The sequence below is a fragment of the Hirundo rustica genome, chromosome 16 (assembly GCF_015227805.2).
Source record: "Hirundo rustica isolate bHirRus1 chromosome 16, bHirRus1.pri.v3, whole genome shotgun sequence".
Classification (NCBI taxonomy): Eukaryota; Metazoa; Chordata; class Aves; order Passeriformes; family Hirundinidae; genus Hirundo; species Hirundo rustica.
In genome coordinates, this window is record NC_053465.1 from 5,978,988 (window position 1) to 6,001,872 (window position 22,885).

Here is a 22,885-nt window from a genome sequence, read left to right on the forward strand (position 1 = left end):
GTTGCAGAGGATCACCAGCCCCCAATGTCAAGATGCTGTGGATAAGAAAAAGATAATACTCAAGTATTTATAGCTTTTAAGAAGGTAAAGCATTTTCTCTTCTCTCCAGTGCTAGCAAGCACCGATACTTTTAGGATACTGCTCTTTGGGAAGGATGAGGTCCAAGTGAGGAGCACACAAAGGAGAACGAGAGACAGAGCTGATGCAAGGGGGGCAGGGAAGGACCAGGTGCCCCCTTCCATACGAAGCCCCTATTTTCAGTATGAGGTCTAACAGCAGTTTAAATGGAGGTTTAATACCCAAATCTCTCCTGCAGTGAGTGAGACCAAATATGTTCCATCTGGGCTGGAACAGAGGGGCACTGGGGCTCCTGTCCCAGCTCCCCTAGCAGCTGGAAACCCAGCAAAGGGATTCTGTGCTCCTGGCAGGCACTGCCCTGTGCCAGAGCTCTGTGCTGTGGTGCTGCAGGAGCTGCAGATTATAACTGGGCTGCCGTGTGCAGGCGTCTGCTCTGCATCACTCACAGCTGGAGTTTTGCCTTTGCTTACACGTGTGCAACCCCAAACGGCAAACTTTGGCCCCACAGCGCAGTGCTAACTCGTTGGTGCCTTCAGACAATCTGTGAGCCAGGCACTTGTGTGGCATCAGCCAGCCTGGGAGTGGGACTGACTCATTTCCTCCCCTGCTGCAGCTCTCCCTGGCTGGAAATGTGGTGACAGCCGTCCTGCCCGGCCTGCAGAAGAACACTGACTACAAAATATCCATCTGGGCTTACTACAAAGACGGGGCTCGGAGCGACACCGTCTCTGTTCACCACAGGACCAGTAAGTGACCAGGGCTGGGATCCCCAGCTAGGGATGGCAAACAGGGCACAGCACACCCCACAACGCAGCACACGCCTGCAGCTCAGACTGGTCACCTCCAGCTCTGAAAACGCTAACCCAAATGTCTGAAAAAAGCTAGAGGTATTCAGGTTTCTGTCTGGAAATGTTCTCAACCTGTCCTTGGAGCAGGAGGCTGGACAATGACATCAGGCTGGTGCATTTTGGAGGCACCTGGCAATCCTTGCACATGTTCCTTGTAGAAGATATTTCATCCCTCCCCTGCCTCGGTGCAGTGCCTGGATGGAAATGAATTCTGAGGGTGTCCAGCTGAATGTGTCCCTGTGCTGCCTAAGGAATGGTTCTTGCTAATAAAATATTGCCTGTAGGGAGGGTGAGGGTTTCCTGAGCTGCGCCTCACTGAGGGCATTTACAAATCTGGGAGGGAATCCTGCAGGCACACTCTGCCTTGGAAGCATTATCTAAATCTGGCTTTGTACAGGCAGGATGTGAGGTTAAAAAGTGGCACTCCCAGAGGTCCTGGTAATTAATATTGCCCATAAAATGGCTTTGTTGGAAGTGAATGGAACACAATCCCTTCAACACCAGCAGTCCTCCCTCCCCTCTCAGATCGTCCTCCTCTGCAGAATAAACCCATTTAGGCTGATGTTGAGCTGATGAAGCTTGAATTAAATGGTAATCTTGGAATAAGAAGCTCAGATTTTATTAATAATAAATAATAAAAATATTTTTAATAGGAAACTACTTCAGATGAGTACCTTGGAGCCGCATACTGAAAAAAGAAAAAGAAAAAAGCAAGCATCCTACTGATATATGCTGACAAGAGGACAATTAGAGCTGTTTGGAGGGTGTAGGAAAATTAATTACTATGTTTTAAGCTCTGAATTATGAAATGTCAGAGGAGCTCTCCCAGCCCAACAGAACGACACGTGACAGTGCCCTCCTAGGCATATTTGCACAAGCCAGTCCTGGCTGCTGCTGGCACCGCAGTGGGACAGGGAAAGCAATTTGATTTCTGCTTGTCAGCTGCTGTCCTCCTGCAGGAGCCTCGGGAATTGTCAGGCTCTGCCTTCTGCACCAAGAAAATAAAATTCTCCAGGCAGCCAGGTGTGCAGCTGGGCAGCCAGCACGGGCTTCAGTGCCGGGGTGCTGCAGGTCCCTTTGCAGGAGCAGTCAGGACACTGCCAATATTCTCCCAGCCAATATTTGCAGGTGAAATCAATGGCTTCGATGCTAATTCTTCTCCAGTTTTTAAAGTAAGAAGTGGCCACGGAGGAGAGGGGGCACAGAGGGGGTGGCTGGTGATTTCCAGTGCTGCTCTGGGGCAGGTCAGAGGAACCTTGGGCTTGCCAGAAAATTGCTGAAGGCTGGTGTAATGAATGTGTGGGATGATGTGGCACTAGGCAGGACTCTGGGAACTTGTGGGATATGTTCATATTTCAAATCTTCCACATTACAAGCAAAAACTGTACTGTGCCTGGTCAGGTTGTCCAGCGGTGTTGAAGTACCATCAGAGCTGGTGGATAACAACTCATCCAGGCACAGCATGGAAATCTCTGATTTTTATCTGAAAACCCAGAACCCCTGGTCTGATTTTTGAGCCCTCTCCCCCTCAATTTTCATTATAAAATAGATTTCTGAGGGCTGAAAGGGTGATGAAAGCTCTGTGGTTCTCCTCAGGATGGCAGACTTTGGGTTGCAAGGTGGTGAAAAGCATTGATCAGGCTGTGCTCAACAATACCAAGAGTGTGTGCTGGAGGAGGCTGTGGGAGGGAGGAAGTGATTTCTTTTGCTTTCATCATTGCTTTTCTCTTTTTCTCTCTTGGCAACATCCCTTTGTGTAAGGATAGGTCAAGTCACGAAGTTTTTCTTAAAAATGTCTTGGTAGAATTTCCAAGAAATGCTGAAGTTTAAGGGCAATGACTGAAGTGAAACTCAGCAGGAACTGGTAACACAAGATTCGCTCCCTGTCTCCTTCAGCCTCCCTGGAATACTTTCTTCTTTGAAGGTCAAGGGAGAAGATTGCCAGGTCAGAGCAAAGCTCTTTGCCTCTGGTTTTGTGAAATGGAACCGACTTCCTCCCCTGGGGTGAGGTAAAAACACCAGGTTCATTTTATTCAGGGTCAGTAATGCCTCTTGTCTCACCTGAAACACACATTGTGAGACCAAGCGTGTTAGTTCATGGGACCCTGCAGACACCGACCCCTCACAAAATACAGGGCACCAAAAACATCATCCTCTTATAAAAACCAACAGCACTCATCACTGGGATGCGTCATTTGGAAGGACTGGGATGAGGTCACTCATCTTTCTGGTAGGAAGAAAAGTTGTTTCAAAGTAATGGTTTGAGATTTGTCATTGTATGAACTCAAAATCAGTGAGTAGCTTTAGCTGGAAAAGAAAATTTGGAGACAGTGATATGGTGCAGGTCCCTTCTTGCCTTGGAGAAATTGGATTTTTTATAATTCTTTGTTTCGACTAGAGGAAAGAAAAACTTTGGGATTATTTTTCAGTAACCCAGTTAGCAAACTTTTCCCTGCAGACTTTCCAAGAGGCAGAGCAGGAACAAAAGCATGCTGATGCACTTCCCACAGACAACAAAACAGTCAAAGTGTGCTGCTTGCCCATGGTTCTGATGCTTCTTCTTTTCTCTCTGTTATATTTAGACTGAATTCTCGTTTGAGTTGAGCTCTCCTTTCAGTCTGTTTTATAAATTGTCAAGTGTAGCAAAGTCCTTACCCTTGACCAAAGGCTTTCACAGTGATCACTTGTCATAATAATAAACAACCTCAGTGGTGCTTCAAAGCCACACAAACCTTCCAAGCAAGCACAGGCGAGTGAAGGTGCTGCTTTCCTGAGAGGAATCTGCTGGGACGTGGAGGTGTTGCTGAATGGTGGTTCTTGGAAAATTCTGGAAGGGGTGGCTTTGGTCCTGCTGAGAATCACACAAGGATCTTCTTCTGTACTGAGGGAGAGTTCTTTCTTCGGTTTCTTTCCAGTGCTTTCATCCAGGCTGGGGAAAAAGAACTTGAGCAAAAGGAAAGAGTCCCTTGATAGCCCTGAGGGACAAGGAGAGGGCAGTTTGGGTGGGAACTGCTGCTGAAACTGGGCTGAGCCACCCTGGCTGGCTTTGCACGGAGGTGTTTTACAGAGGGTTTGCGTGCTCTGCTCCTCCAGCTAAGCTGTGGGGAAATCTCTGTATCCAGCTCCTCACTGGGCTCGTCCTAGCAGAGTATGCATGGCAAATAAAAGGGATTGAAATGTGGGAATGAAGCTTCAATCCACGGCAGGAAAAAACATGGCTTGTAGTTAATATAAAATAATCATTGCAGGTGAGCATTTTGACAGAATGGAGCTCAGGGTTTTAGTGTTCTTTGAGTATTTGCGTGCCTGCGATGCTGGTCAGACCTGGGAGCGCACAGGGATTGCTCCTGTGGAGGAGCAGAGGTTGGAGAGGTAAACAAAGACACAGATGTTGGCAGAGATGTTTCTATCCTCCAGGGCAGCTTCAGGAGGTGGCCTGTCCCCTGTCTGTCACATCCATGCCATCAAGTTCTGCCGGGCCTGAGGGCTTTCCAGAATACGCCTGACTCTAAAGACTTCTCCTAACTCTCCCTTTAAAGTTTACTTTAGCAGTCTCCCCTGACCTCAGGTGAAGGAAACAGGCAGTGCAGGCAGCAAAGGTACATCACTGACTAATAAAGTGCTGCTGAAGTGACTTTATCCCCACTCTTGTTTTCTTCTGGTGGTGCACAGCAACAGCCTCCAGCCTGATTCAGCTGCTGCAGTCTCGGCTCAGCCTCAGTAAAAGTAAGCTGATTTTATAAACAGAAGGGAAGGAGGATCAATGAAGATGCAAACGAGTCTTCACTCAACCTGTGCTTTAAGGTCACCCCAGGCTTTGCTGGGAGGGCAGAACATCCTCACAGGAAAACTGCAGAATAAATACCTCCTCGCCTGCGTGTGTTTCTTCGGCTGTCTTTAGGGCTCACCCATCATTTTTAGTGTCTTCTGAATAAATTCTTCTTTTTCTCTGCCCAGAACTTCTGTGTCTTCACACCAGCAGGAGTTTAAGGACAGACCCATGCTTTTTTGCTTGGAAACAAGCCCCAGGAGCAGATGACTCCATGTTCTCAAGCCTCCTTTTGAACTGATTTAGCCCCCTCAGCCTTTCCCTTCCTCCCTCTCAACCTCTGCCCAGAGAAACCCCTCCAGCATAAGAGCCTCTGTCGTCAGATCCAGTTTGCTGCACAGCGGGACCCCGGGGGAAGAAAGACATTTATGTAATTAAAAACTGCTCAGCCCTGGTCTCTGGCAAACTCTTTTCTGGTTGTCTGGCTCAGCCCAGCACCTGGTTGGAATCCATCCATCCATCCTAGGACAGGGACAGAGAAGAGGGGGTAGCTCAGGCACTGTGTGTGACCCATGCCAGGGCTGTGGGTGTTGGTGTCAGAAGCTATAGACAGAACTCTGGTGTGCTGGATGCTCTGGGATTTTTTAATACATATATATTTTTAGGAGTAATTTTAAAACAGAAAAAGCTGAAAAATATTAGAAATTGTGATGAATTAACCCTGATGTGTGATCCAGGTTTAATTGCCAGTAAAGCTGTTTGTTCAGCTTGATGAAATTCAGTTCCAGTTCGAGCACCCTTGGTGTTTGTTCATGATGTGTTCTCTTTGCCTTGTGCTTCCAGGACTCTTTCACCTTTCCAAGAGTTTTTCCCCTGTCCAAGGCTTGGAATTGCTGAGTGCCTGAGTTGTGATGTGTTGTTCTTGGGTAGTCTCGATCCCTCCAGAATCTATTTTCCCTCTTGCCTGGTACCCGGGGTGCCTGTGTCTGCTCTCAGTGTTGGTTACCTGCACAGAGAGCTCTGAGGAGTTCAGGAATGTGCCTGGGAGAAAACGCTGCTGGCTCCATCCACAGAGATCTCTCCCTGGTTTTTCTGCTGCTCACCTTCCACCCCTGTCACAGATTCCCGGAGCCCACCCACCAACCTCTTCATCGACTCTGAGACCTCCAGCAGCCTCCAGGTGCACTGGACCCCTCCTGATGGCCGTGTCCAGCACTACAAAATCACCTTCAGCCCTGTTTCTGACGCTGCTGCCCAGCAAACTGTGAGTGTCCATCTCCTCTGTGGGGACAGGCTCATGGGGACAATGTGACCAGAGGAGCCCTGCTCACTCCAGTCAGGTTTTCCACTGGGACATCAGGACTCAAAACCAAAACTCTTCTTGCTGATATGTTGCTTTGTAAACAGAACTCCAAGACTCTTTTGTAATTAGGATGTTTTTCTCCATCAAAGCCACTAGTAACAGAGCTTTCTCTGCTCCCTGAACTGGGTGGGGAATTCTTGGAGGCAGACAGTTGGGGGATAAACCTTATGCCCCTCTGACTTAGGGAGGTTAAATATTATCCTTTTAACACACAGATCCCCTACTTAAATAGCTGGGTTATCCCATTATAAGGCACTTCTGCTACATTTCCATGGGGAATATTGGGAACTTTATATGGGAAAAGGCTTTTCCTCTGGCTGTTGCTAGTCCAGCAGCAACACACAGCCAATCTTCCTGGGCTGAGCCGAGCAGGAATGCTGCTCTGAGCCTCACGCCCCAGGAGTCAGCCCCACCTAACTCTGGGCTGTGAGTGAGAGCTGGAATGAGAACCCCAAACTCTGGGATCATTTCTTTCTCCTCATTGTAGATCATGGCTCCCGGCAAAAGCAGCAGCGTGACCCTGCAGTCCCTGCTGCCTGATCGAGCCTACAAGGTGACCATTTCTGCCATCCACTACACGGGAGAGAGCGAGAGCACGTCCACCACGGGACGGACAGGTACAGGGGTGGGCTGGAACGGGCACCAATCTGTCACCAGGTGGAATATTCTCCACCTGTCAGCATCCAGGCAACCTCTGCTGGGACAAGAATGGCCTCACTTGCACTGGGCTCTGCCTGAGGCCAAGGTTTTGCTCAGCAATAAAACATTAGCCTTGAGCAGTGAAAATCCTGTCCCGATTTCTATGCTCCTGCGAGTTATTGACAATTGCGGGGTGAGTGCGAAGGGCTGGCGGCCCTTTGGGGTTCGAGCCAGGCATCACAATCTTGAAAACAGAGCTGAGGCGTGGCCTCAAGTCGGGCTGGGTGAGGTTCAGGTCAGATATTAAGGAAATATTTCTTCACAGAAAGAGTGGTTAAGCGTTGGAAAACGCTCCCCAGGGAAGTGGGAGAGTCACCATCCCTGGAAGTGTTAAAATCCAAGCAGATGTGGCACTTCCCAATTGACTGAGTGGTGCGGTGGTATTTGGCCAAAGGTTTGATGACCTTTAAGGTCTTCTCCAACATTATGATTCTGTGACTCCTTTGTCTTTCAGCTGCGGTGCTATCTAAATTCCCTTCCATCCGCGGATTCATCCCACCTAAGACAGAGGGTAAATCATCTCTGAAGTCCTGCTTTGCTGTTGTTGGTTTGGGATTCAGAAGCAGAGAGCACAGTGTGGGCTCTGCAGAGCAGCGGGAGGGGTCCATCAGCTCTTGACAGATGCCCCTGGGGACAACCCAAGGACAACCAGAACCCACAGAGCTTCTGAACAGCAGGCTCAGTAAAGAGACCGACAGTATTCTAGAGGATTTCTGCGCAACTCGACTAAAATGTAGTGCAGGGAAGTGTGACATGTTTTAAATTAAAATTCCCTGTAAAGTCCCTTATTAAAATTAATGAGCATATGCTCTCATAGCTGATAGAAAGCAAACTATGAAATGGATTAGTGAGAAATGTTGAATTAATGGGGTTATAAAAAAGTCTTTAATAAGTAAATATTAGAATGCAGATATTGTGGCAGTTCTGGCTTTCCCTGACTGTTTGAAACTATTCCCAGCAAAATTTCATTTTTAAAATTTATTGAGTGAAGTCAAGATTGAAGAATCAGGCAGCTTAGATGAAAAAATTTAGTTTATAGCCAGCAAAGGACATACCAGATTAAGCTTTCAAGTGGTTTATTGAGGTGTTCAGATCACAGTGGAAAAGTCCTGTGAATTTTCTAGCAGAAAACAATCCCCTCAAAAGGCTGCTGAGCCACCTTGTAGAATTTAATATAGCTGTTTGGCTATGATAACTGAAAAGACAATGGAAGAAATGCTAAATTCTTTATGTTTTATAAAGTACCCTTTTTTGAATAAGGAGACACAATATATAACAGTGCTGGGAAAACAGCTGGATGTGCAATAAAAGACTCCAATATTGGTATACAACCAAATTATTGAGAGAAATGGTCTGGCGTTGCAGGAGTGAATGTTTATTGAACAGTGAACTGCTGCATCGGGCTGGGATTTGGAGAAAAAGACAAAAAACAAAGAAAATAACAAGACACCAGGAATCTTAGTCTGGAAAGCCTAGGGAAAAAATTCTTCAAAGCAGAAGTGAAAGTGCCAGTGTCAGGGATCCTTGCCCTGACTCTGAGAGGCTTCACCCGAGCTGAGCATTGCCCGATCAAAGAGCTGTGAGCAATCCCAGTGCCACAAGCTGGGAGGGCGGGAGAATTGCCAGGGATGTGAGCAAGAGAGACTCTGGGGCCTGGGCAAGGGTCAGAATGAGCTCACTGACTCCCAAACAAGAAAGTCAGATACCTGGGAAATGGACAAGTTTACTGACTGCTTTGGGATCATTTCTTTTTTTGTTTTTTCATTCATCACGCTTCAATTCCAAGAGAGCTGGAGAGGGACTTTTCACAAGGGTGTGGAATGATAGAACACAGGGGGATGGCTTCAAACTGACAAAGAGGGGGTTTGGATGAGATGTTAGGAAGGAATTCTTCCCTGTGAGGTTGAGGAGGCCATGGCACAGGGTGCCCAGGGAAGCTGTGGCTGCCCCATCTCTGGAAGTGTCCAAGGCCAGGTTGGATGGAGCTTGGAGCAACCTGGGATAGTGGAAGCTGTCCCTACAGGGGGTGGAACTGGATGAGTTTAAGGTCCCTTCCAACCCAAACCACTCTCTAAAATTTAGAAATGTTGGTTTCTGGAAGGGGAAGGGAAAGAGCAGGGTATAGGTTGAGCATCCTGCATGCAAGGGCTGGTCAAGCTCAGCATTGCAAGGCTCAAGTTTCAAAAACTGATTTTTTAATGGATTTCCATAGATCCCTTCAATAGTTTTACAGCCAGTTCTACAGGATTTAAGGTATACAAAAAATTAAGCACCAGTTGGAACAACAGAGGTCACAGCACCTTGTGAGTCTTTGTGGTTCGAATCCTGGCTTTAGTGGTCCCGTGGCCATCAGAGTCATAGGTCTGGGTGCCCTTTCCTCCCCATGAGGAATGACATTGGAACTCTTACAGGCTTAGGAATCTCAGGTCTTTTGGAGCATGTAAGTCACCTCCTTTAAATGTTTTTACACCTTTTACAAAAGTTAGGCTGCTGATGAGGTAGGAAATGGCATTGATGCAAGAACGGCAAGGCTGTGCTGAAGCTGCAGTACAATGATCTCTTAGATTCTATTATCCTGATGACCTAGAAAACCCCTTGTGAAGCAGCACATCCTGCCAAGAATCCTTGATTTTCAGGGACTTTTCTCATTTTGCGTCAAGCATTCCCTTTGTCCCAGCTCCATCTGGCCTCCACGTTTATAGCCAATCCATGGCCTGGGTTTTACATGGCAGCAGATGATTGAGAGTAGCATTCACGAGCTGTTTGCTAAAACACCTTTACCTGAGCCTTTAAACGGAGCACTGATAGCCCTGGTGCCTCATGTGCCAGCTTCACATCCTTGTCTCTTCTCTCGTCTTGCTTTTTTGTCCTGTGGCACCTCAGAGGGTTCATCAAGAGGATTTCTGAAAGGCAAAACTTTTCAAAACTCTCAATGTTTTCTGAAAGAAATCAAAAGCTGGACTCAAGTTGAGATACTTTTTTTTTTTTCTGTGTGTATTTTTAATTGCAGGTAAAAAAATTGAAACTGCATATATCTTTATTTTACCACACTACTAAGGCACTGTTAAAAGAAAAAAGAAAAACAAAAAAAAAAAAAAAAAAAAAAAAAAGTTCTGATGTCTGTTTTTAAAAAAACAGCTTGCCAAAAATTATGCTCTCTTGTATTTCATATCATCAGGTGCCAGGTGAGTTAGTGAAAAGAAAGTGATCATGGAGATGTTTGATGATGAAAGACACTATTTTTATTCTGGTGATAGGCAAGTCAAGAAACATCTTTTATGTTTGCATAAATATCAATTCTCTCTTTCTCCATATATGTATAAACAAGATTAAAGTCCAAGCTCTGCATGAAGCTGCAGGATATCCTAAGTTTTGCTGGTTTTCCTTTGCTCTGTCTAAAGGAACTGTGTTCATTTTGCTTTCATAATCCAATGCTGTCTTTTTTCCCTCTAACAGTTTTCCCCTTTTGTTCTGTTCTCACAGCCTGCCCCACCATCACCTCCACGGAAGGGCCCATAAGAGGTACAGTAGCAGATCCAAGCCCTGGTGCTGCTGGGCTGTGGCTGAAAATGTTGTCTGCTCTTGATTTGGAGACGCATGCAAGAGCTGAGTGTGGGGAAAATGTCCCAAGGAAAAGGGGAGAGGTGTGAGAGCCAAAATTGGGACATATCTTTTGTCAGGTAGAAGAATATTTTGCAGCACCTGAGTTGTGATGCTCTGCTGCTCCACCAGCTCGTGCTCTCAGCTGTTGGTGCTTAACACCAGGATTTTCACCAGCCTTGAGGTGAAGCCTCAAACAGCCCGAATCTCACGAAGATTTGAATTCCTAGCTCACAAAGGCTCCTCAGACTGTCCAACTCCAAACTCTCAGCCTGTCCCCAGGATCGTTTGTGCATCCCCCAGAGGTCTCTCTGCCCGAGGATCTCTCTGCAGTCAGGCTGCAGGGATTTTGCTGGAGCAGGAATTTCCCCTTTCTCCTGCCTGTGCCATGAGAGCTGCTTGTGCTGTTGGGTTTGCTGTGAGCGTTTCTTACTGAGGAAGCAGTGAGTTCTGCTTAGGAAGGGGCATCTCCTCCTTCCCAGAGCGGTCTGAGTTACGGGTGAGGCTGAGGAACCGGCTGCAGTCCTCAGCTCTGGTTACTCCAAGGCTGAGTCACTTCATCTTTGCCCACGGCCAGGTTGGATGTGGCCCTGAGCAAACCAATCTTGCAGGTGACATCCCTGCCCATGGAACTGGATGATCTCTGAGGCCCCTTCCAACTCAAGCTGTTCTGTGATTCCATGACTGTGATAATAATGGAATTATAGTTTGATACAGTTTTAATTGTGACTCAAGCCTTCTCTTCCCATGCATTTTAAAGTCTCAGTGTCAGAAGCTCCATACCAGAGATAAATGGCCCTCAGGTAGGTCATTTATTTTGGCAAACTCCCTTGTACAGCTGGGATATGGAAAAAAAAAAAAAAGGCACCCTGGGCCAACCCCCAGGAGAAATAAAAACTCAAGCCAAGAAAGTGCAGAAGACAGTGAATGGTGAAGGGGTGAGGGAATCCAGACTGAAAGCACCACACTGAAATGGAGCTCAAGAAGGAACCATCTCCTTCACCCCAGTCTGCTGCAAACCCAGATAAACAGAATCCAAATGGTGAGATCTTGTCTCACTGAACAGAAAACTGCAATGAAAATGACTTGGAGCTTTAATGATGAGCTGGGGGAGAGAGATGAAGCTGCCTGAGCCAGAGGAGATGTCAGAGGTGTCAGAGGAGAATCTCTGTAGCCCACAATAGGCAGTTCCGCCCTGGGTGTCTCCTGAAAATAGAGAGAAATGGAAAAGTTTGTATTTTAAACTTTTTTTCCTATTTTTTCTGGCTTTTACACATGAGGCATTTCAGAGTAGAAATCATTTTCTCTCCCTGCTAGCAATTACTGGACTCATTCCATGCCTTTTGAAGATAATACTTTGAGTGTAGTTGAAAGGAAGAAATCATTGGAGTAACATCTTTCTCATTCGGGTCTTTTTTCATTCTGAAGACTTGAAAACACTGTTGTGAAAGTCTCCATCTTTTGTCCACTCTCCTCCAAGAGGAAGAGATTACAGAAAATGTGCACACAATCTTGTTTTCCTTGGCTGCCATTTGGGGGGTACACTGGAGCTGACGTTGTGCCATTAAGGGCATTTTCTCCCGTCGCTTCTCTGTGCTAGTTCAGCCTGCTCTTCAAACGCGCTTCTCTTGCACTCCTGCCTAACCGCTGATTTCTCTGTTTTCCTTTGTTCCAGGATTTGATATGATGGAAGTTTTTGGCTTGGTAGAGAAGGAATATTCCTCCATTAAAGGCGTAGCCATGGAGCCCTTTGTGTTCAGCGGCTCCCGCACCTTCACCCTGTTCAGGGACATCCAGCTCACCCAGAGGACCAGGTGGGAGCAGAGCTCTGGCTGTTGCCATCCTCATCCTCAGTCTCATGCCATGTGCACGGCAAAGGAAGGTCATTTTGGGGAGGAATGGTGCAGCCCCGCTGGCAACTTCCAAATGAGGTGATAAATATGACCAGCTCAATCGAACCATTGGTAGATTGAAAAAAAAAACGCCAGAGGGTTTTCACTTAATGCATTAATAAATAAACCCCTGGCTTTCCTTGAGATGAGTTGTCACGTAGAAATTAAGAAGACACAATAGTATTTCATTACACATTTGTACAGCCGAACATTTTCACAGTACTGTGTTTGGTTTCTACAAAATCACTTAATTTTTTTTCCCGGCTTTTTTAGTTGATGTGATGGACATGAGGGTCACATCATGTATGGACACTGCACCAGTCTTTAGGCATTCTGTCCACAGCCACCTACACTTCAGGGATGGCAGTCTGGGGTCACATTTTCATCTTCAATCCCTTCTCCCAAATATCTCTGGTTTGGACAGAGAGTTTTGCTTTAGAAAGTATCACTCATAGCTGCTCTCTGCAGCCTGGGCTGCACTGATGAGAGGGAATAACCACTGGTTCTGGCTTGTGGCTTGACCCCATTCCGTTGCATATGAAGCTTCTCCACAGGGTCCCAAGCAAGCCAGGCAGCTTCCCGTGACCTCATTCCTTTTTTATGATTATGAATTGGGAGTGATCTGACTCCTGACATTCATTGCTACTTGGTTTAAAGCCTAATTACTGAGCCACTGACTCTGCTTAATCTTCGTTAAAGAAGCAAAGCTTCTTAGAGTAAACAGAGTGGGGGAGATTCAGAGAAACCTTTGGTCTAAATATTCGGGAAATGATGGGCAAATCCTTTAGTTCAGCTCTTAGAGATGCCTTTCCAAGGACATTACCCCCTCAGAAACTCAGAGAGAAGGAAAAGAACTTGTATTATTTATGAATCTGTCCTGGAAAATGCCCGATAGGTTGTGTTTGTGCCTTGCCAATGTGTCCTGTTTCAGATTACAGGCGTGTTTCAGGCAAAACCAATTTGACCTTCCCTTATTCCTTTGTATCCTCTCACTGCTGCTGAGCCTAAATCCTGCAGCTGGGGTGTGGGGACCCAGAGGGGGCTTTTCTGTGGGCTCAGTGCTTATCCCTGAAGGGCATTTACACTGATTTAGTATAATAGAATCATTTAGGTTGCAAGAATTGCCGATTCCAACCATTACCCTAATGCTGCCAGGTCTGCCACTAAACCACGTCCCTAAGCCAAGAGTTTTGTGCCAAGGTTTAAAGGTTTACCCCACGATACATGGCAACCATTCCTCCTTCTTGAAGAGGAGCCCTGGGGGAGTGCTTTGGAACCTGGCAGGGATGTTTTGTTAACCTCCGCTGAGCTCTCATCTCCAAAGCACTGCGGCTGCACTCGCTGTGGCTCGGCATTCCCTGAGGCAGCTCTGGCAGAGATGGATTGCCACCAGCTGCTCCACCTGAGCGTCCCCCAGGCACCAGGAGAAAGCCCACGAGCGCTCACCACTCACCACAGACATCAGCAGGCCCAGGCTCTTTCTGGACATATCACCACCATCTCCTGGGAGCAAAGCTTTTCCAGGCGCCCCTGCCCAGCAAACACCGGGATGAGGCCTCAGGGTGACTTAAATCACTGATGTTCCCTCACTTCGTGTCATTCCAGTGACGTCCACCTGTTTGCCATCCCACCCGAGCACACCATCATCACCCTCCTGCGCCTCCTGCCCGACACCCCCAAGGAGCCCTTTGCCGTGTGGCAGGTCACGGACGAGGACTTCCAGCCTCTCCTGGGTGTTAACCTTGACCGTGAGATTTCTTGTTAAATACATTAAATTTGGGTGTCTCCATGCACCCATGCAAGCAGTAGAACTCACTCGGAATGTTTCCATGGTTCCCTCACTCAGCAGCAGTTTCTTGGGAAGCTCTGCCGTGGCTGACAACCTCGCATTTAAAACACTGCCCAGTGCAATTGAAAGATGTGGTTTTGTTTTTTATTTTTATTCTGCTTTGTAGCATGTTCTTGATTTTTGCATATTTTTTTCCATTGTTTAGAAGTACTTCTCGAAAACGTAAGAAATCTTCCACCATGTTTAAGCCTCATTATTTACTATTGTATATATGTGTGAAATCAATTTCTAAGCTGTTATTTGTCCTATTTTCCCTGCAGCCAGTAAGAAATCCTTGACCTATTTCAATCATGACTACAAGGCTGATTTACAGGAAGTCTCCTTTGACGAGCAGGAAGTGAAGAAGTTATTCTATGGGAGCTTTCATAAGGTCCTTATCAAGAGAGGGAGAAATGTGGCTTGTGATCTCACTCTGGTCAGGGAGTATTGCTCAAACTGAGGAGTGATCATCCAAATGGTTTGCATCCTTCTTGCCAGGGAAGTGGCCAACCTCTTTGATACGCTGAAATTTATAATTGTAAAGAATTTAGGTGGATCTCATTATCAAAATATGATTTCTATATATTATTTTTTTCCCCCAGAGTCTGAAAACTGAAGTGGGTTTTAGGTCTTTATGATCAGGAAAAATTGAAAAATAATTTTTTTAATTTTTTTTTTTTTTAATTTAAAATTTTGGTAACCATTTAGATCTGGATGAAAGGAAGAGAGAATCCAGCCTTGAGAAAGCCACTTTAACACTTGTAACAGGGTGGGGGTTTTTGGCAGTCTATGTCCTCACAGCAATGGGATTGCACCCAAATGAGCAACGAGCTCTTTCCATGGGTATCTGTGGGCAGGTTTACTACTCACCTCCAGAAAGGAGATGTGAGGGGATCAAACTAAAACTTACTCCTGAGCCCCCTCCATCCATTCCCTGGCTGAGAACACCCCACCCGTGCCAGCAGCAGCCTGGGGATGGCACAGAAGATGTTACTGGCAGTAGGAGACCTCCTCATCCCACCACGGAGCCCCAACACTTCTTTTTCCGCCTCCTGCCCAGGTGCACGTGGCCGTGAGCCACTTCAAGGTCAAGCTCTACGTGGACTGTAAGAAAATAGCAGAGAAGCCCATCAACACCCTCGGCAGCGTCTCCACCGCCGGCTTCATCATGCTGGGAAAAGTGACCCGGACCAGAGGGCCCCGCAGCGGCTCCGTGCCCGTGAGTGCCGGGCGTGCTGCTGGGGCTGGGCTGGGCACTCGTGTCACATCACCCTCGTCTGAACCCTCCAACGCTGCTGCCATGCACAGCTGTGTCCTGATCCCGCTGATCCCCGTGGGTTTAATGAGCTTTCCCAGCGCTGGGAGAGCGTTTTCGTCCCTCCTGCCTTGGTGTGGGACTGTGATGGGGGTGGCAGCAGGAGTGTGTCCCACAGGAGCCTTCTGCTGGCTGCATCCCCCGGGGCTGGGCAAGCACAGCTCCTGCACGGAGATCCTGAAGAAGACACGAGGGTTTAGGAATTGTTCCTGCAAGGAAACTCGGGCACATGAGCCCACACGGAGCGGTGTCGGGAAAGGCTGGTGGCTGAAGGCAGCAGGGCTGGGTGTGCCTCAGTCTCCAGTGTGTTTGGATTGGAATCCAAACAATCCATCCAAGCAAATGAGGGGAAAGTAATCTCCAGCAGAGAGGCTCTTTATCAGCTGCTCCTTGGGGAAGAAACCCAACCCAACAGCGAGTGCTGGCCTGCGGGTGTGTCCTCACTGCTTCACACAGCGCTGCAAGGGGACAGCAAAAGGGGATGTGTGCACTCGGTGTCCTGGTCTGTGCGCAGTCCTCGGGGCAAAAACACCCTTCTTGCGTCTGTCTGTTCCATTCTTATTCCCCAAAGCAGGAGAGTTAATTATGTGCAGAGTCAGTGGCAAGTTCATCACTCACAAGGTTCTAGTGGGGCTGTAGGAAATCCTTCACCACTGATGTGAAGATGTTGGCTCTGCTTTTAGATTTATAATTCCAGAGGAAAACGGCTCACCAGGTGATTTATAGCTCCCCTTGCCTCCAAGCAGCACTTTGTCCCATGTGCATCCCCAACTGCAAACTGAGAGGCAGAAATCTGGGACACACCAGGAAAAAAGTGGGATTGCCAGTAGGAAATGGGTCTGCTGTGTAACAAACCAGGGGACAGAGTGTTCAATCAGTATTTACTTGTTTCCTAAATAAATTCCCTGGCAATTTGATCACAAGCCTGTGGCCATCGAGGCAGGAATCTGTGCTTTCCTTGTCCCTCCCAAATTCTCTCTGCTAACAGCCTAGCTAGACAGCTCTGGCCAAATAATGAACAGCCTTGTGCCATCCCCACTCCCGCTGCCTTTCAAGCACAGCAACGTTTCACATCTTCCACAGCTCTGCTGCCCTTGAGAAGACGGAGTGCCTCATTATTGGTTATCATGGAACCTGATTTAATTTAAGAAATCTTTAAATGCCACTTGATCTGCAGGGCTCATCTGTATCCGTATGCTGCCTGTCACCCTCCCCGGGCTGTACAGCTCGCTCCTTGTTAAATGTGTGGAGAAGGAAAAAAAAAAAAAAAAAAAAAAAAAAAGAGAAATGGTGTCAAGGGAAGAAAAAATTAATCTCTGCCTCATTATTTTGTTTGGCTTTGTGCAGCATGTGCTTTTTTGTTAATCAGAATGGGAAGATGTGGCTCTTGCGAGGGAGGCAGTGAGAGGCTGGTTGGGGTTTCTGGGGAGGGGATCACATCTGCCCTGGGAAATACTGCTGCCACATTTACCCTTCTCCCCATGCCCCCAAGGGGAGCAAATCAAAGTTTGCTTTCACGTTCTGGTGGTGCTGAAGCCCAATTAGTTGAGAACCTGCTGCTGTTGCAGGGCTGTGAGTGCATTGGAGACGTGATGTGAAGCTGCTTTGTTGACTTGCTCAGCAGGGCAGAGACCTGAGGGCTTGTGGAACACTCAGTCTGGGGGTAGTTCTCGTGTCATGGCTTTTTTGGGGCACAGTTATAATTGGGATCACGCAGAAGAGTCCTGTCAAATCGTCCCTGAAGATTATTTTAAGACTTGGTGATGGGTGGTGGGAGCCAGTGCTACTTTCTCATCAAACTCTCTCTTTTTTTTTCCTCCCCAGTTCCAGCTGCAGTCTCTGCAGATCCTGTGCAGCAGCGTGGGGGCAGAGCAGGACAGGTGCTGTGATCTCCCTGCGCTGGTAAGACAAGGGGCACTGCTCTGCTCATTGACAGGAACCTGGGGAGGATGGAACAAGTCCAGGGCACTGAAGTGACGCTGCAAATGATTTTGATACACTTAAGTGGGAAAGCTTTTTTTTTTTTTTTTTTTCCCCTCTTGGGAGTAACATCAGTGTGTTTCTTGATGAAGTAAACAAAACTCTGTTTGCTTCAAAAAGAATGAAAACTTCCAATCCTGGTGCAATGCATATTTTTCCTGGCGTGACCTCGTCCAGCAGCCCTGGCAGCCCTACAGCTTTGCTGCCATCTCAGCCCCGAGGCACAGCATCCCCCACTCTTCCTTCCAGTTCTCTGCTCAACACACAGAGCTGCTATGTGGGGTGTATAAATACGTAGAAAGGAGAAAATTATCTTCCAATATATCTTCCAAATATCTTGTTCATAGGGCTGGTTCATAGGTTTTTTGGGGGTTTTTTGGTTGTTTGTTTTGTTGTTTTCTTGGTTTTGTTTTTTTTTTTTTTTTTTTGGTCTACATTTGTTATTCAGCAGAAAAAATGAAGCACTTGATTGCTCGCAAAAAATCCCTCAGTGGAGTAGAAAAAACAAATTCTGCTTTCCTTCAAGTAAAAGACTGAATTTTGAAACACTCAGTGTTGTTGTACTTGTGAGCCACCCTGCTCTTGCTGTGCAGCTGCTCATGACTGGTTTTGGCTTGATTTCATTTCAGAGGGATGAGGACACCTGCCCTACCTTGGCTCCTGCCTGTTCTTGCACTTCTGGGCGCCCAGGCTTGCCAGGACCCCCAGGGCCCCCCGTAAGTTCCCCCTCCCACCCTCTGTGTTGCGTGTGCTGCTCTTGCTTCATTTCTCGTGGCGTGTTGGGCACAGGGGTAACGCTCCTGGGGCTCTGGGAGGTTTTAGAATCACAGAATCGTTCAGGTTGGAAAAGAACCTGAAGATCATTGAGTCCACCCATTAATCAGGGCTGCCAAGTCCAGCTCTAAACCACGTCCCCAGCTCTAAACCACAACCCCAGCTCTAAACCACGTCCCCAGCCCTAAACCACGACCCCAGCTCTAAGCCACATCCCCAGCACTAAACCACGACCCCAGCTCTAAACCACGTCCCCAGCCCCAAACCACGACCCCAGCTCTAAACCACGTCCCCAGCCCTAAACCACGACCCCAGCTCTAAGCCACATCCCCAGCTCTAAGACACGACCCCAGCCCTAAACCACCCCCACCTCACCCTTTATATCCGTGCAGAAATAGCAACTCCACCCCTGCCCTGAGCAGCCTGTGCCAGGGCTTGACAGCTCTTTTGGTGAAGAAGTTTTAACCTCATGTCTAATCTAAACCTCCCCTGGCCCAACTTGAGGCCGTTTCCTCCCATCCTAACTCAAGGAGCTTTTCCAGGGCAGGGCTGAGAGTTTCCCTTTGGATTTTGGATGGTGATGAAATGGGGAGATGGAGAGTTGGCAGCGCAACAGCTGCAGCTGGGAGCAGGCTGAGCAGCTCCTGGCTCCACAGTAATCCTCTTAGGAGAGGAGGACAGGTCACTCTCAGTGTCTGCAGAGATTTCATGGATTGGAGGCTCTGAACTCTCTGTAAATTTAAGGGGAAAAAAAAAATAACTCACCAAAAAAATCTTCCTATCTGGGTCCTGTGTTAAATTGGAGCCTTGTAAGTGTCTGTGTGGGTGGACAGTGTAAAGGGAAAGGGGAGACTTTGCTATCGTGTCTGTCCCCAAAGCTCTCTTTCTGTTCAGTGAATGCCACTTGCAAGAAAACCCTGAAGAAATGAGGGGGAAGAGAAAACAGCCATTACATATGCAGTATGTTCGGGAAAAAAGGCATCAAGTCTGCCTATAAATTCCATTATGGATGCTGGAAAGCTGTCATGGGCTTAAATCCCAGAAGAAAATATTCCCATTAAACATTAGGAAGCAGTTATTAAAAATTTTGCTCTTTGAAAATCTGGGGAAGAATATTTGCTTCGCACAAGCCAGCTGAAACCTGACAGCCAGCCTGTCCAGGCCACCTCAGTTCAACCTCTCCAGGTGCTTTTCTCCTGGAAATTAACCATAATGGAAATATTTGCCTCCTTTTTCAAGTGGAAAGGTCTCAGATCACCTCCTGCACTGACCTGTGGTTCAGCTGTGAGTTCAGTTCTGTGCAAGGAGAGTGCCTCATTGCAGAGTAATTACTTGCTCATTCCGGTGGAAGTTTAATTAACAGCACACTCCACTGTCACAGTTTGCTCCAATATCCTAAGTGCATAATTACCAACTTGCATTGCCCTGTGGTTTAAGCATCTCCACAGACAGCTCCTTAAAGAGCAGGACTCTTTAAAGCATTAGAGGAAATCAGGTTTTGACACATAACCTTCTCCTCACACCACTGAACCCTTGGTGATTTGCTGCAGCTACAACAACACTCACTGCTATTTTTAAAACTCCAGTTAGTGAGACGTGTCCCACCTTGTATTTATCACTGTCCTTAATGAGTGTGCCTGACTAGACCCAGCTGGCTTCTGAAATGAGTTTCTGGGCACTTCTGAAAGCACCTTTCCCAAAGTTCCCTGCCTGTGCTTCTCGATTCAAATCCACTTTTTTTTTTTTTTTTTTTTTTTTTTTTTTTTTTTTTTTTTTTAAATTTTATTTTATTCAAGAATAGCAATGTTCAGATTAAGTTGTCAAAAATTCACACAAAATGAGTTCATGCCAGAAGGCAGAGCTAAGCCAGGTCTCCCAGAGCCAGGTCTGCCCATGATCTCAGCACACATCACTTCTCTGGGGTGGGGAATGTAAAACCCAACTGAGTGCCTTTTCTTCCTTCTCAAATGTGTTCCCATGTCCACATGAGACGTTGTCTCAGCATGGATCCTCTGACAGGGAGTTTGAGGGAGCTTAAACAGGTTGAAACTTCACCTCTCTCTGCTGGGAATAAGTGCTGTGTTCCCAATGCTGGTCATGGAGGGGCTGGGCTGGTACTTCCTTCTTCCCTTTCCTGCATTTCCTGGACAACTCAATTAATTTTCTTCTTGTCTCTATTTATTTGGAGCTCTGTGGGGGAGGAAACACCTTTGAGTGTGGGGCAGTGAAGTGCACAGAGTTCCGTCCCCCCTGGTTAGGGTGCAGTAAATACGACGCTGTTCTTTGTGTCCCACTGGCAGGGCAGCCCTGGGAGGAGAGGACCTCAGGGGGAGCAGGGGGAGCCAGGACCCAAGGTGAGTCCTTAGGCTGGAGATCATCTCACTGCACCGAGATGATCCCAAACACAACACACCAAGGAGGAAGGGATCACTTGTTATTAATCAAATGCTCAGTTGTGCTTTGGAAATTGAGATGGTGAGCCTGGTTGTGCTGAGTTAATGCTCTGTACATGGTCAGCGATGTCCTCTGAGAGCAGCTGTGCTGGGACAGGGTCAGGCTCTGTGCTGTGGTTGTTGTTGCTGCCAAATCTCCTGCCCAGACACGTTGGTACTGCCCTGGGACAGAGCAACGTGAGGAGAGAGGCAGAGAGGGAGCCACAGCCCTGAGGTGAGCTTGAGAAATGGCTGGGTCTGAATCCCCCAGCCCTGGGGTTTGGAGCAAACCCTGGTGCAGGTGTTCACAGCTCCATGGATCAGCACAGGGCAGAGCCAGTGCAGACACTGGTCACATTTTTGGGGATGACAGCTGGGGAAGCAGCATGGCTGCAGGGGAAAGATTTGGGGGAAGGAATGAGAATGGACACAGACCTCAGAAACGGGCTAAGAAGTGTTTCCCTTTGCAATCTGACCACCTTGAATAACAGGAATAACTGATTGGGAGGGTGAATTGTGCTCTGCAAAGCACCCTCTGCAGCTTTGCTGTCTGCTCTCATGAAAGATGGACCTAAACCTTGGACCTAAACCAAAAAGGCAGCTGAGGTTACTGGGGATGCCCCCAGTGCCCCAATTTAATCCTGAATCCTTTAGATGGTTCATGCTGACCCAGGCTGTGCAGTGCAGCCCATGAGGAGAGCAGGCACCAACCACTTCCTTCCCCTGGGATTGTTTCCTCGTCTTTGGTTTCAGGGTGAACCAGGCCCACCTGGACAAGTAGGACCAGCAGGTCCCAGTGGCCAGCAAGGCTCTCCAGGTTCCCAAGGAATCACAGTCCAGGGCCCTGTGGTACGTGACCTCTTGCATTGCCTCTTCTTCGTCACTCGCTCTTCGCTCTCCACAGTTGGAGCCTGTCTCAGAAATGGGTGTCAGTACTGTGGGTTTTGTATTTCCATCCCCTCACCAGCAGCTGAGCAGCTGCAGAGGGAGAGATGACAATCAGAGGGTTTTATGCTGACGTGGCCCCGCACTTTATCATTCTGGCCAAAGCCTGCTTTTGTCCAGACTCTCCTTAATGGGCTTTTATTGAAAGCAGCCCAGTGGGGTCCCTTCCAACTCAGGATATTCTATGAATATTCAGGCGTTTCTCTTTCCAGTGATCATCATTGCTTGGCAGGGAGCAGTGGCAAGGGCTGCCACATGTCTGGGATGGCAGAATCCCTGTGCACATGCTGTGGCTGCAAATTACCCTGGAACACTGCAGGGAGCAGGAACAGCCTGGGACATGGATGAGGAGCAGCAGGATGCTCTTTGCTTTAAAGGGTTCTGCCACACACCCGACTGTGTGCTTCTGTTTTAATCCAAGGGGCCACCCGGAATTAAAGGAGAGAAAGGAGACACTGGAATCCCTGGCATGCAGGTAATGGTAAACACCACTCCTACTTGTCCCAAAGATTTGCCCTTTTTTTTTTTTTCCAAGTGTCTACTTTAAGCAAGTCTGAAAAGTTGCTCTTGACTACTTGGGAACAGTCTGTCATTTTGGAATGCCATCACTTTCCCAAGGGAAACTGAGTCACTTGATGCTAGATAGATAGATCTATCTGCAAGCTGGATATGATGGAATTAAAGCTGGGATAACAGACTTTGCTCTATGTAATGAATAACTCTCTTTCTTCTTTGACCTTTCTCTTCTATCCTCTGTTACAAGATGAATTATGGCAGTGATAATCAGATGCTGACTTTACCCAGCATTTCTGATTTACAGGGCATTCCTGGCGTGCAAGGAGCTCCAGGCAGGGATGGACTTCAAGGTGCAAAGGTAAAACATCTCACCCCTGAGGTTTTATGCATGGGTGCCTAAAAATCTGCTAGGGTCATCCCAGCAGAGACCCAAAACATCCCAATGCACTCAGTGCAGGAGTGAATGCTCTCTTCACAAAGCCAGAGGGACAAAAAAAAAAAAAAAAAAAAAAAAAAAAAAGGTGGTGATTTTATGTTTGGCCAAATTTGAGCCATTGCCTTTCTTGCTGCTTGACAGATGCTTTTTTACCCATCTTTAGCAAGTTCCTGTTAAAAGCAGCACATGAGAAAACAACTCACTGCTGATGAAGTCTCCTAGAATCCTCCTGTTAGTAAATGATGGATTTGGCTTTGCAGGGCGTGAGGGGACTAGAAGGCACAGCTGGGCCTCCAGGACCTCCTGGACCAAGGGTGAGTACTCCCTGCGAGGGATGGACTCTGAATTCTGTTCTTCAGCAGAGTTTCATGCTTTCACATGGAAGTGTCAGGGCAAACCCCCTCCCCAGG

General features: G+C 47.5%; 1 protein-coding gene across 3 annotated transcripts in view; it reads left to right on the forward strand.

Moving 5' to 3' along the window:
• The window catches only part of COL20A1 (collagen type XX alpha 1 chain), a 50,632-nt gene that overhangs the window by 20,153 nt on the left and 7,594 nt on the right, over positions 1–22,885 (forward strand). For all 3 annotated transcript variants that reach the window (XM_040079936.2, XM_040079938.2, XM_040079937.2), the window contains exons 18-33: positions 692–824; positions 5,817–5,959; positions 6,546–6,675; positions 7,212–7,268; positions 10,241–10,279; positions 12,033–12,171; positions 13,855–13,997; positions 14,359–14,468; positions 15,138–15,296; positions 17,217–17,294; positions 18,002–18,088; positions 20,447–20,500; positions 21,332–21,427; positions 21,945–21,998; positions 22,344–22,397; positions 22,736–22,789. In XM_040079936.2, the coding sequence (XP_039935870.1) occupies positions 692–824; positions 5,817–5,959; positions 6,546–6,675; positions 7,212–7,268; positions 10,241–10,279; positions 12,033–12,171; positions 13,855–13,997; positions 14,359–14,468; positions 15,138–15,296; positions 17,217–17,294; positions 18,002–18,088; positions 20,447–20,500; positions 21,332–21,427; positions 21,945–21,998; positions 22,344–22,397; positions 22,736–22,789 (1,530 nt within the window). The remainder of the gene's footprint in view (positions 1–691; positions 825–5,816; positions 5,960–6,545; positions 6,676–7,211; positions 7,269–10,240; positions 10,280–12,032; positions 12,172–13,854; positions 13,998–14,358; positions 14,469–15,137; positions 15,297–17,216; positions 17,295–18,001; positions 18,089–20,446; positions 20,501–21,331; positions 21,428–21,944; positions 21,999–22,343; positions 22,398–22,735; positions 22,790–22,885) is intronic.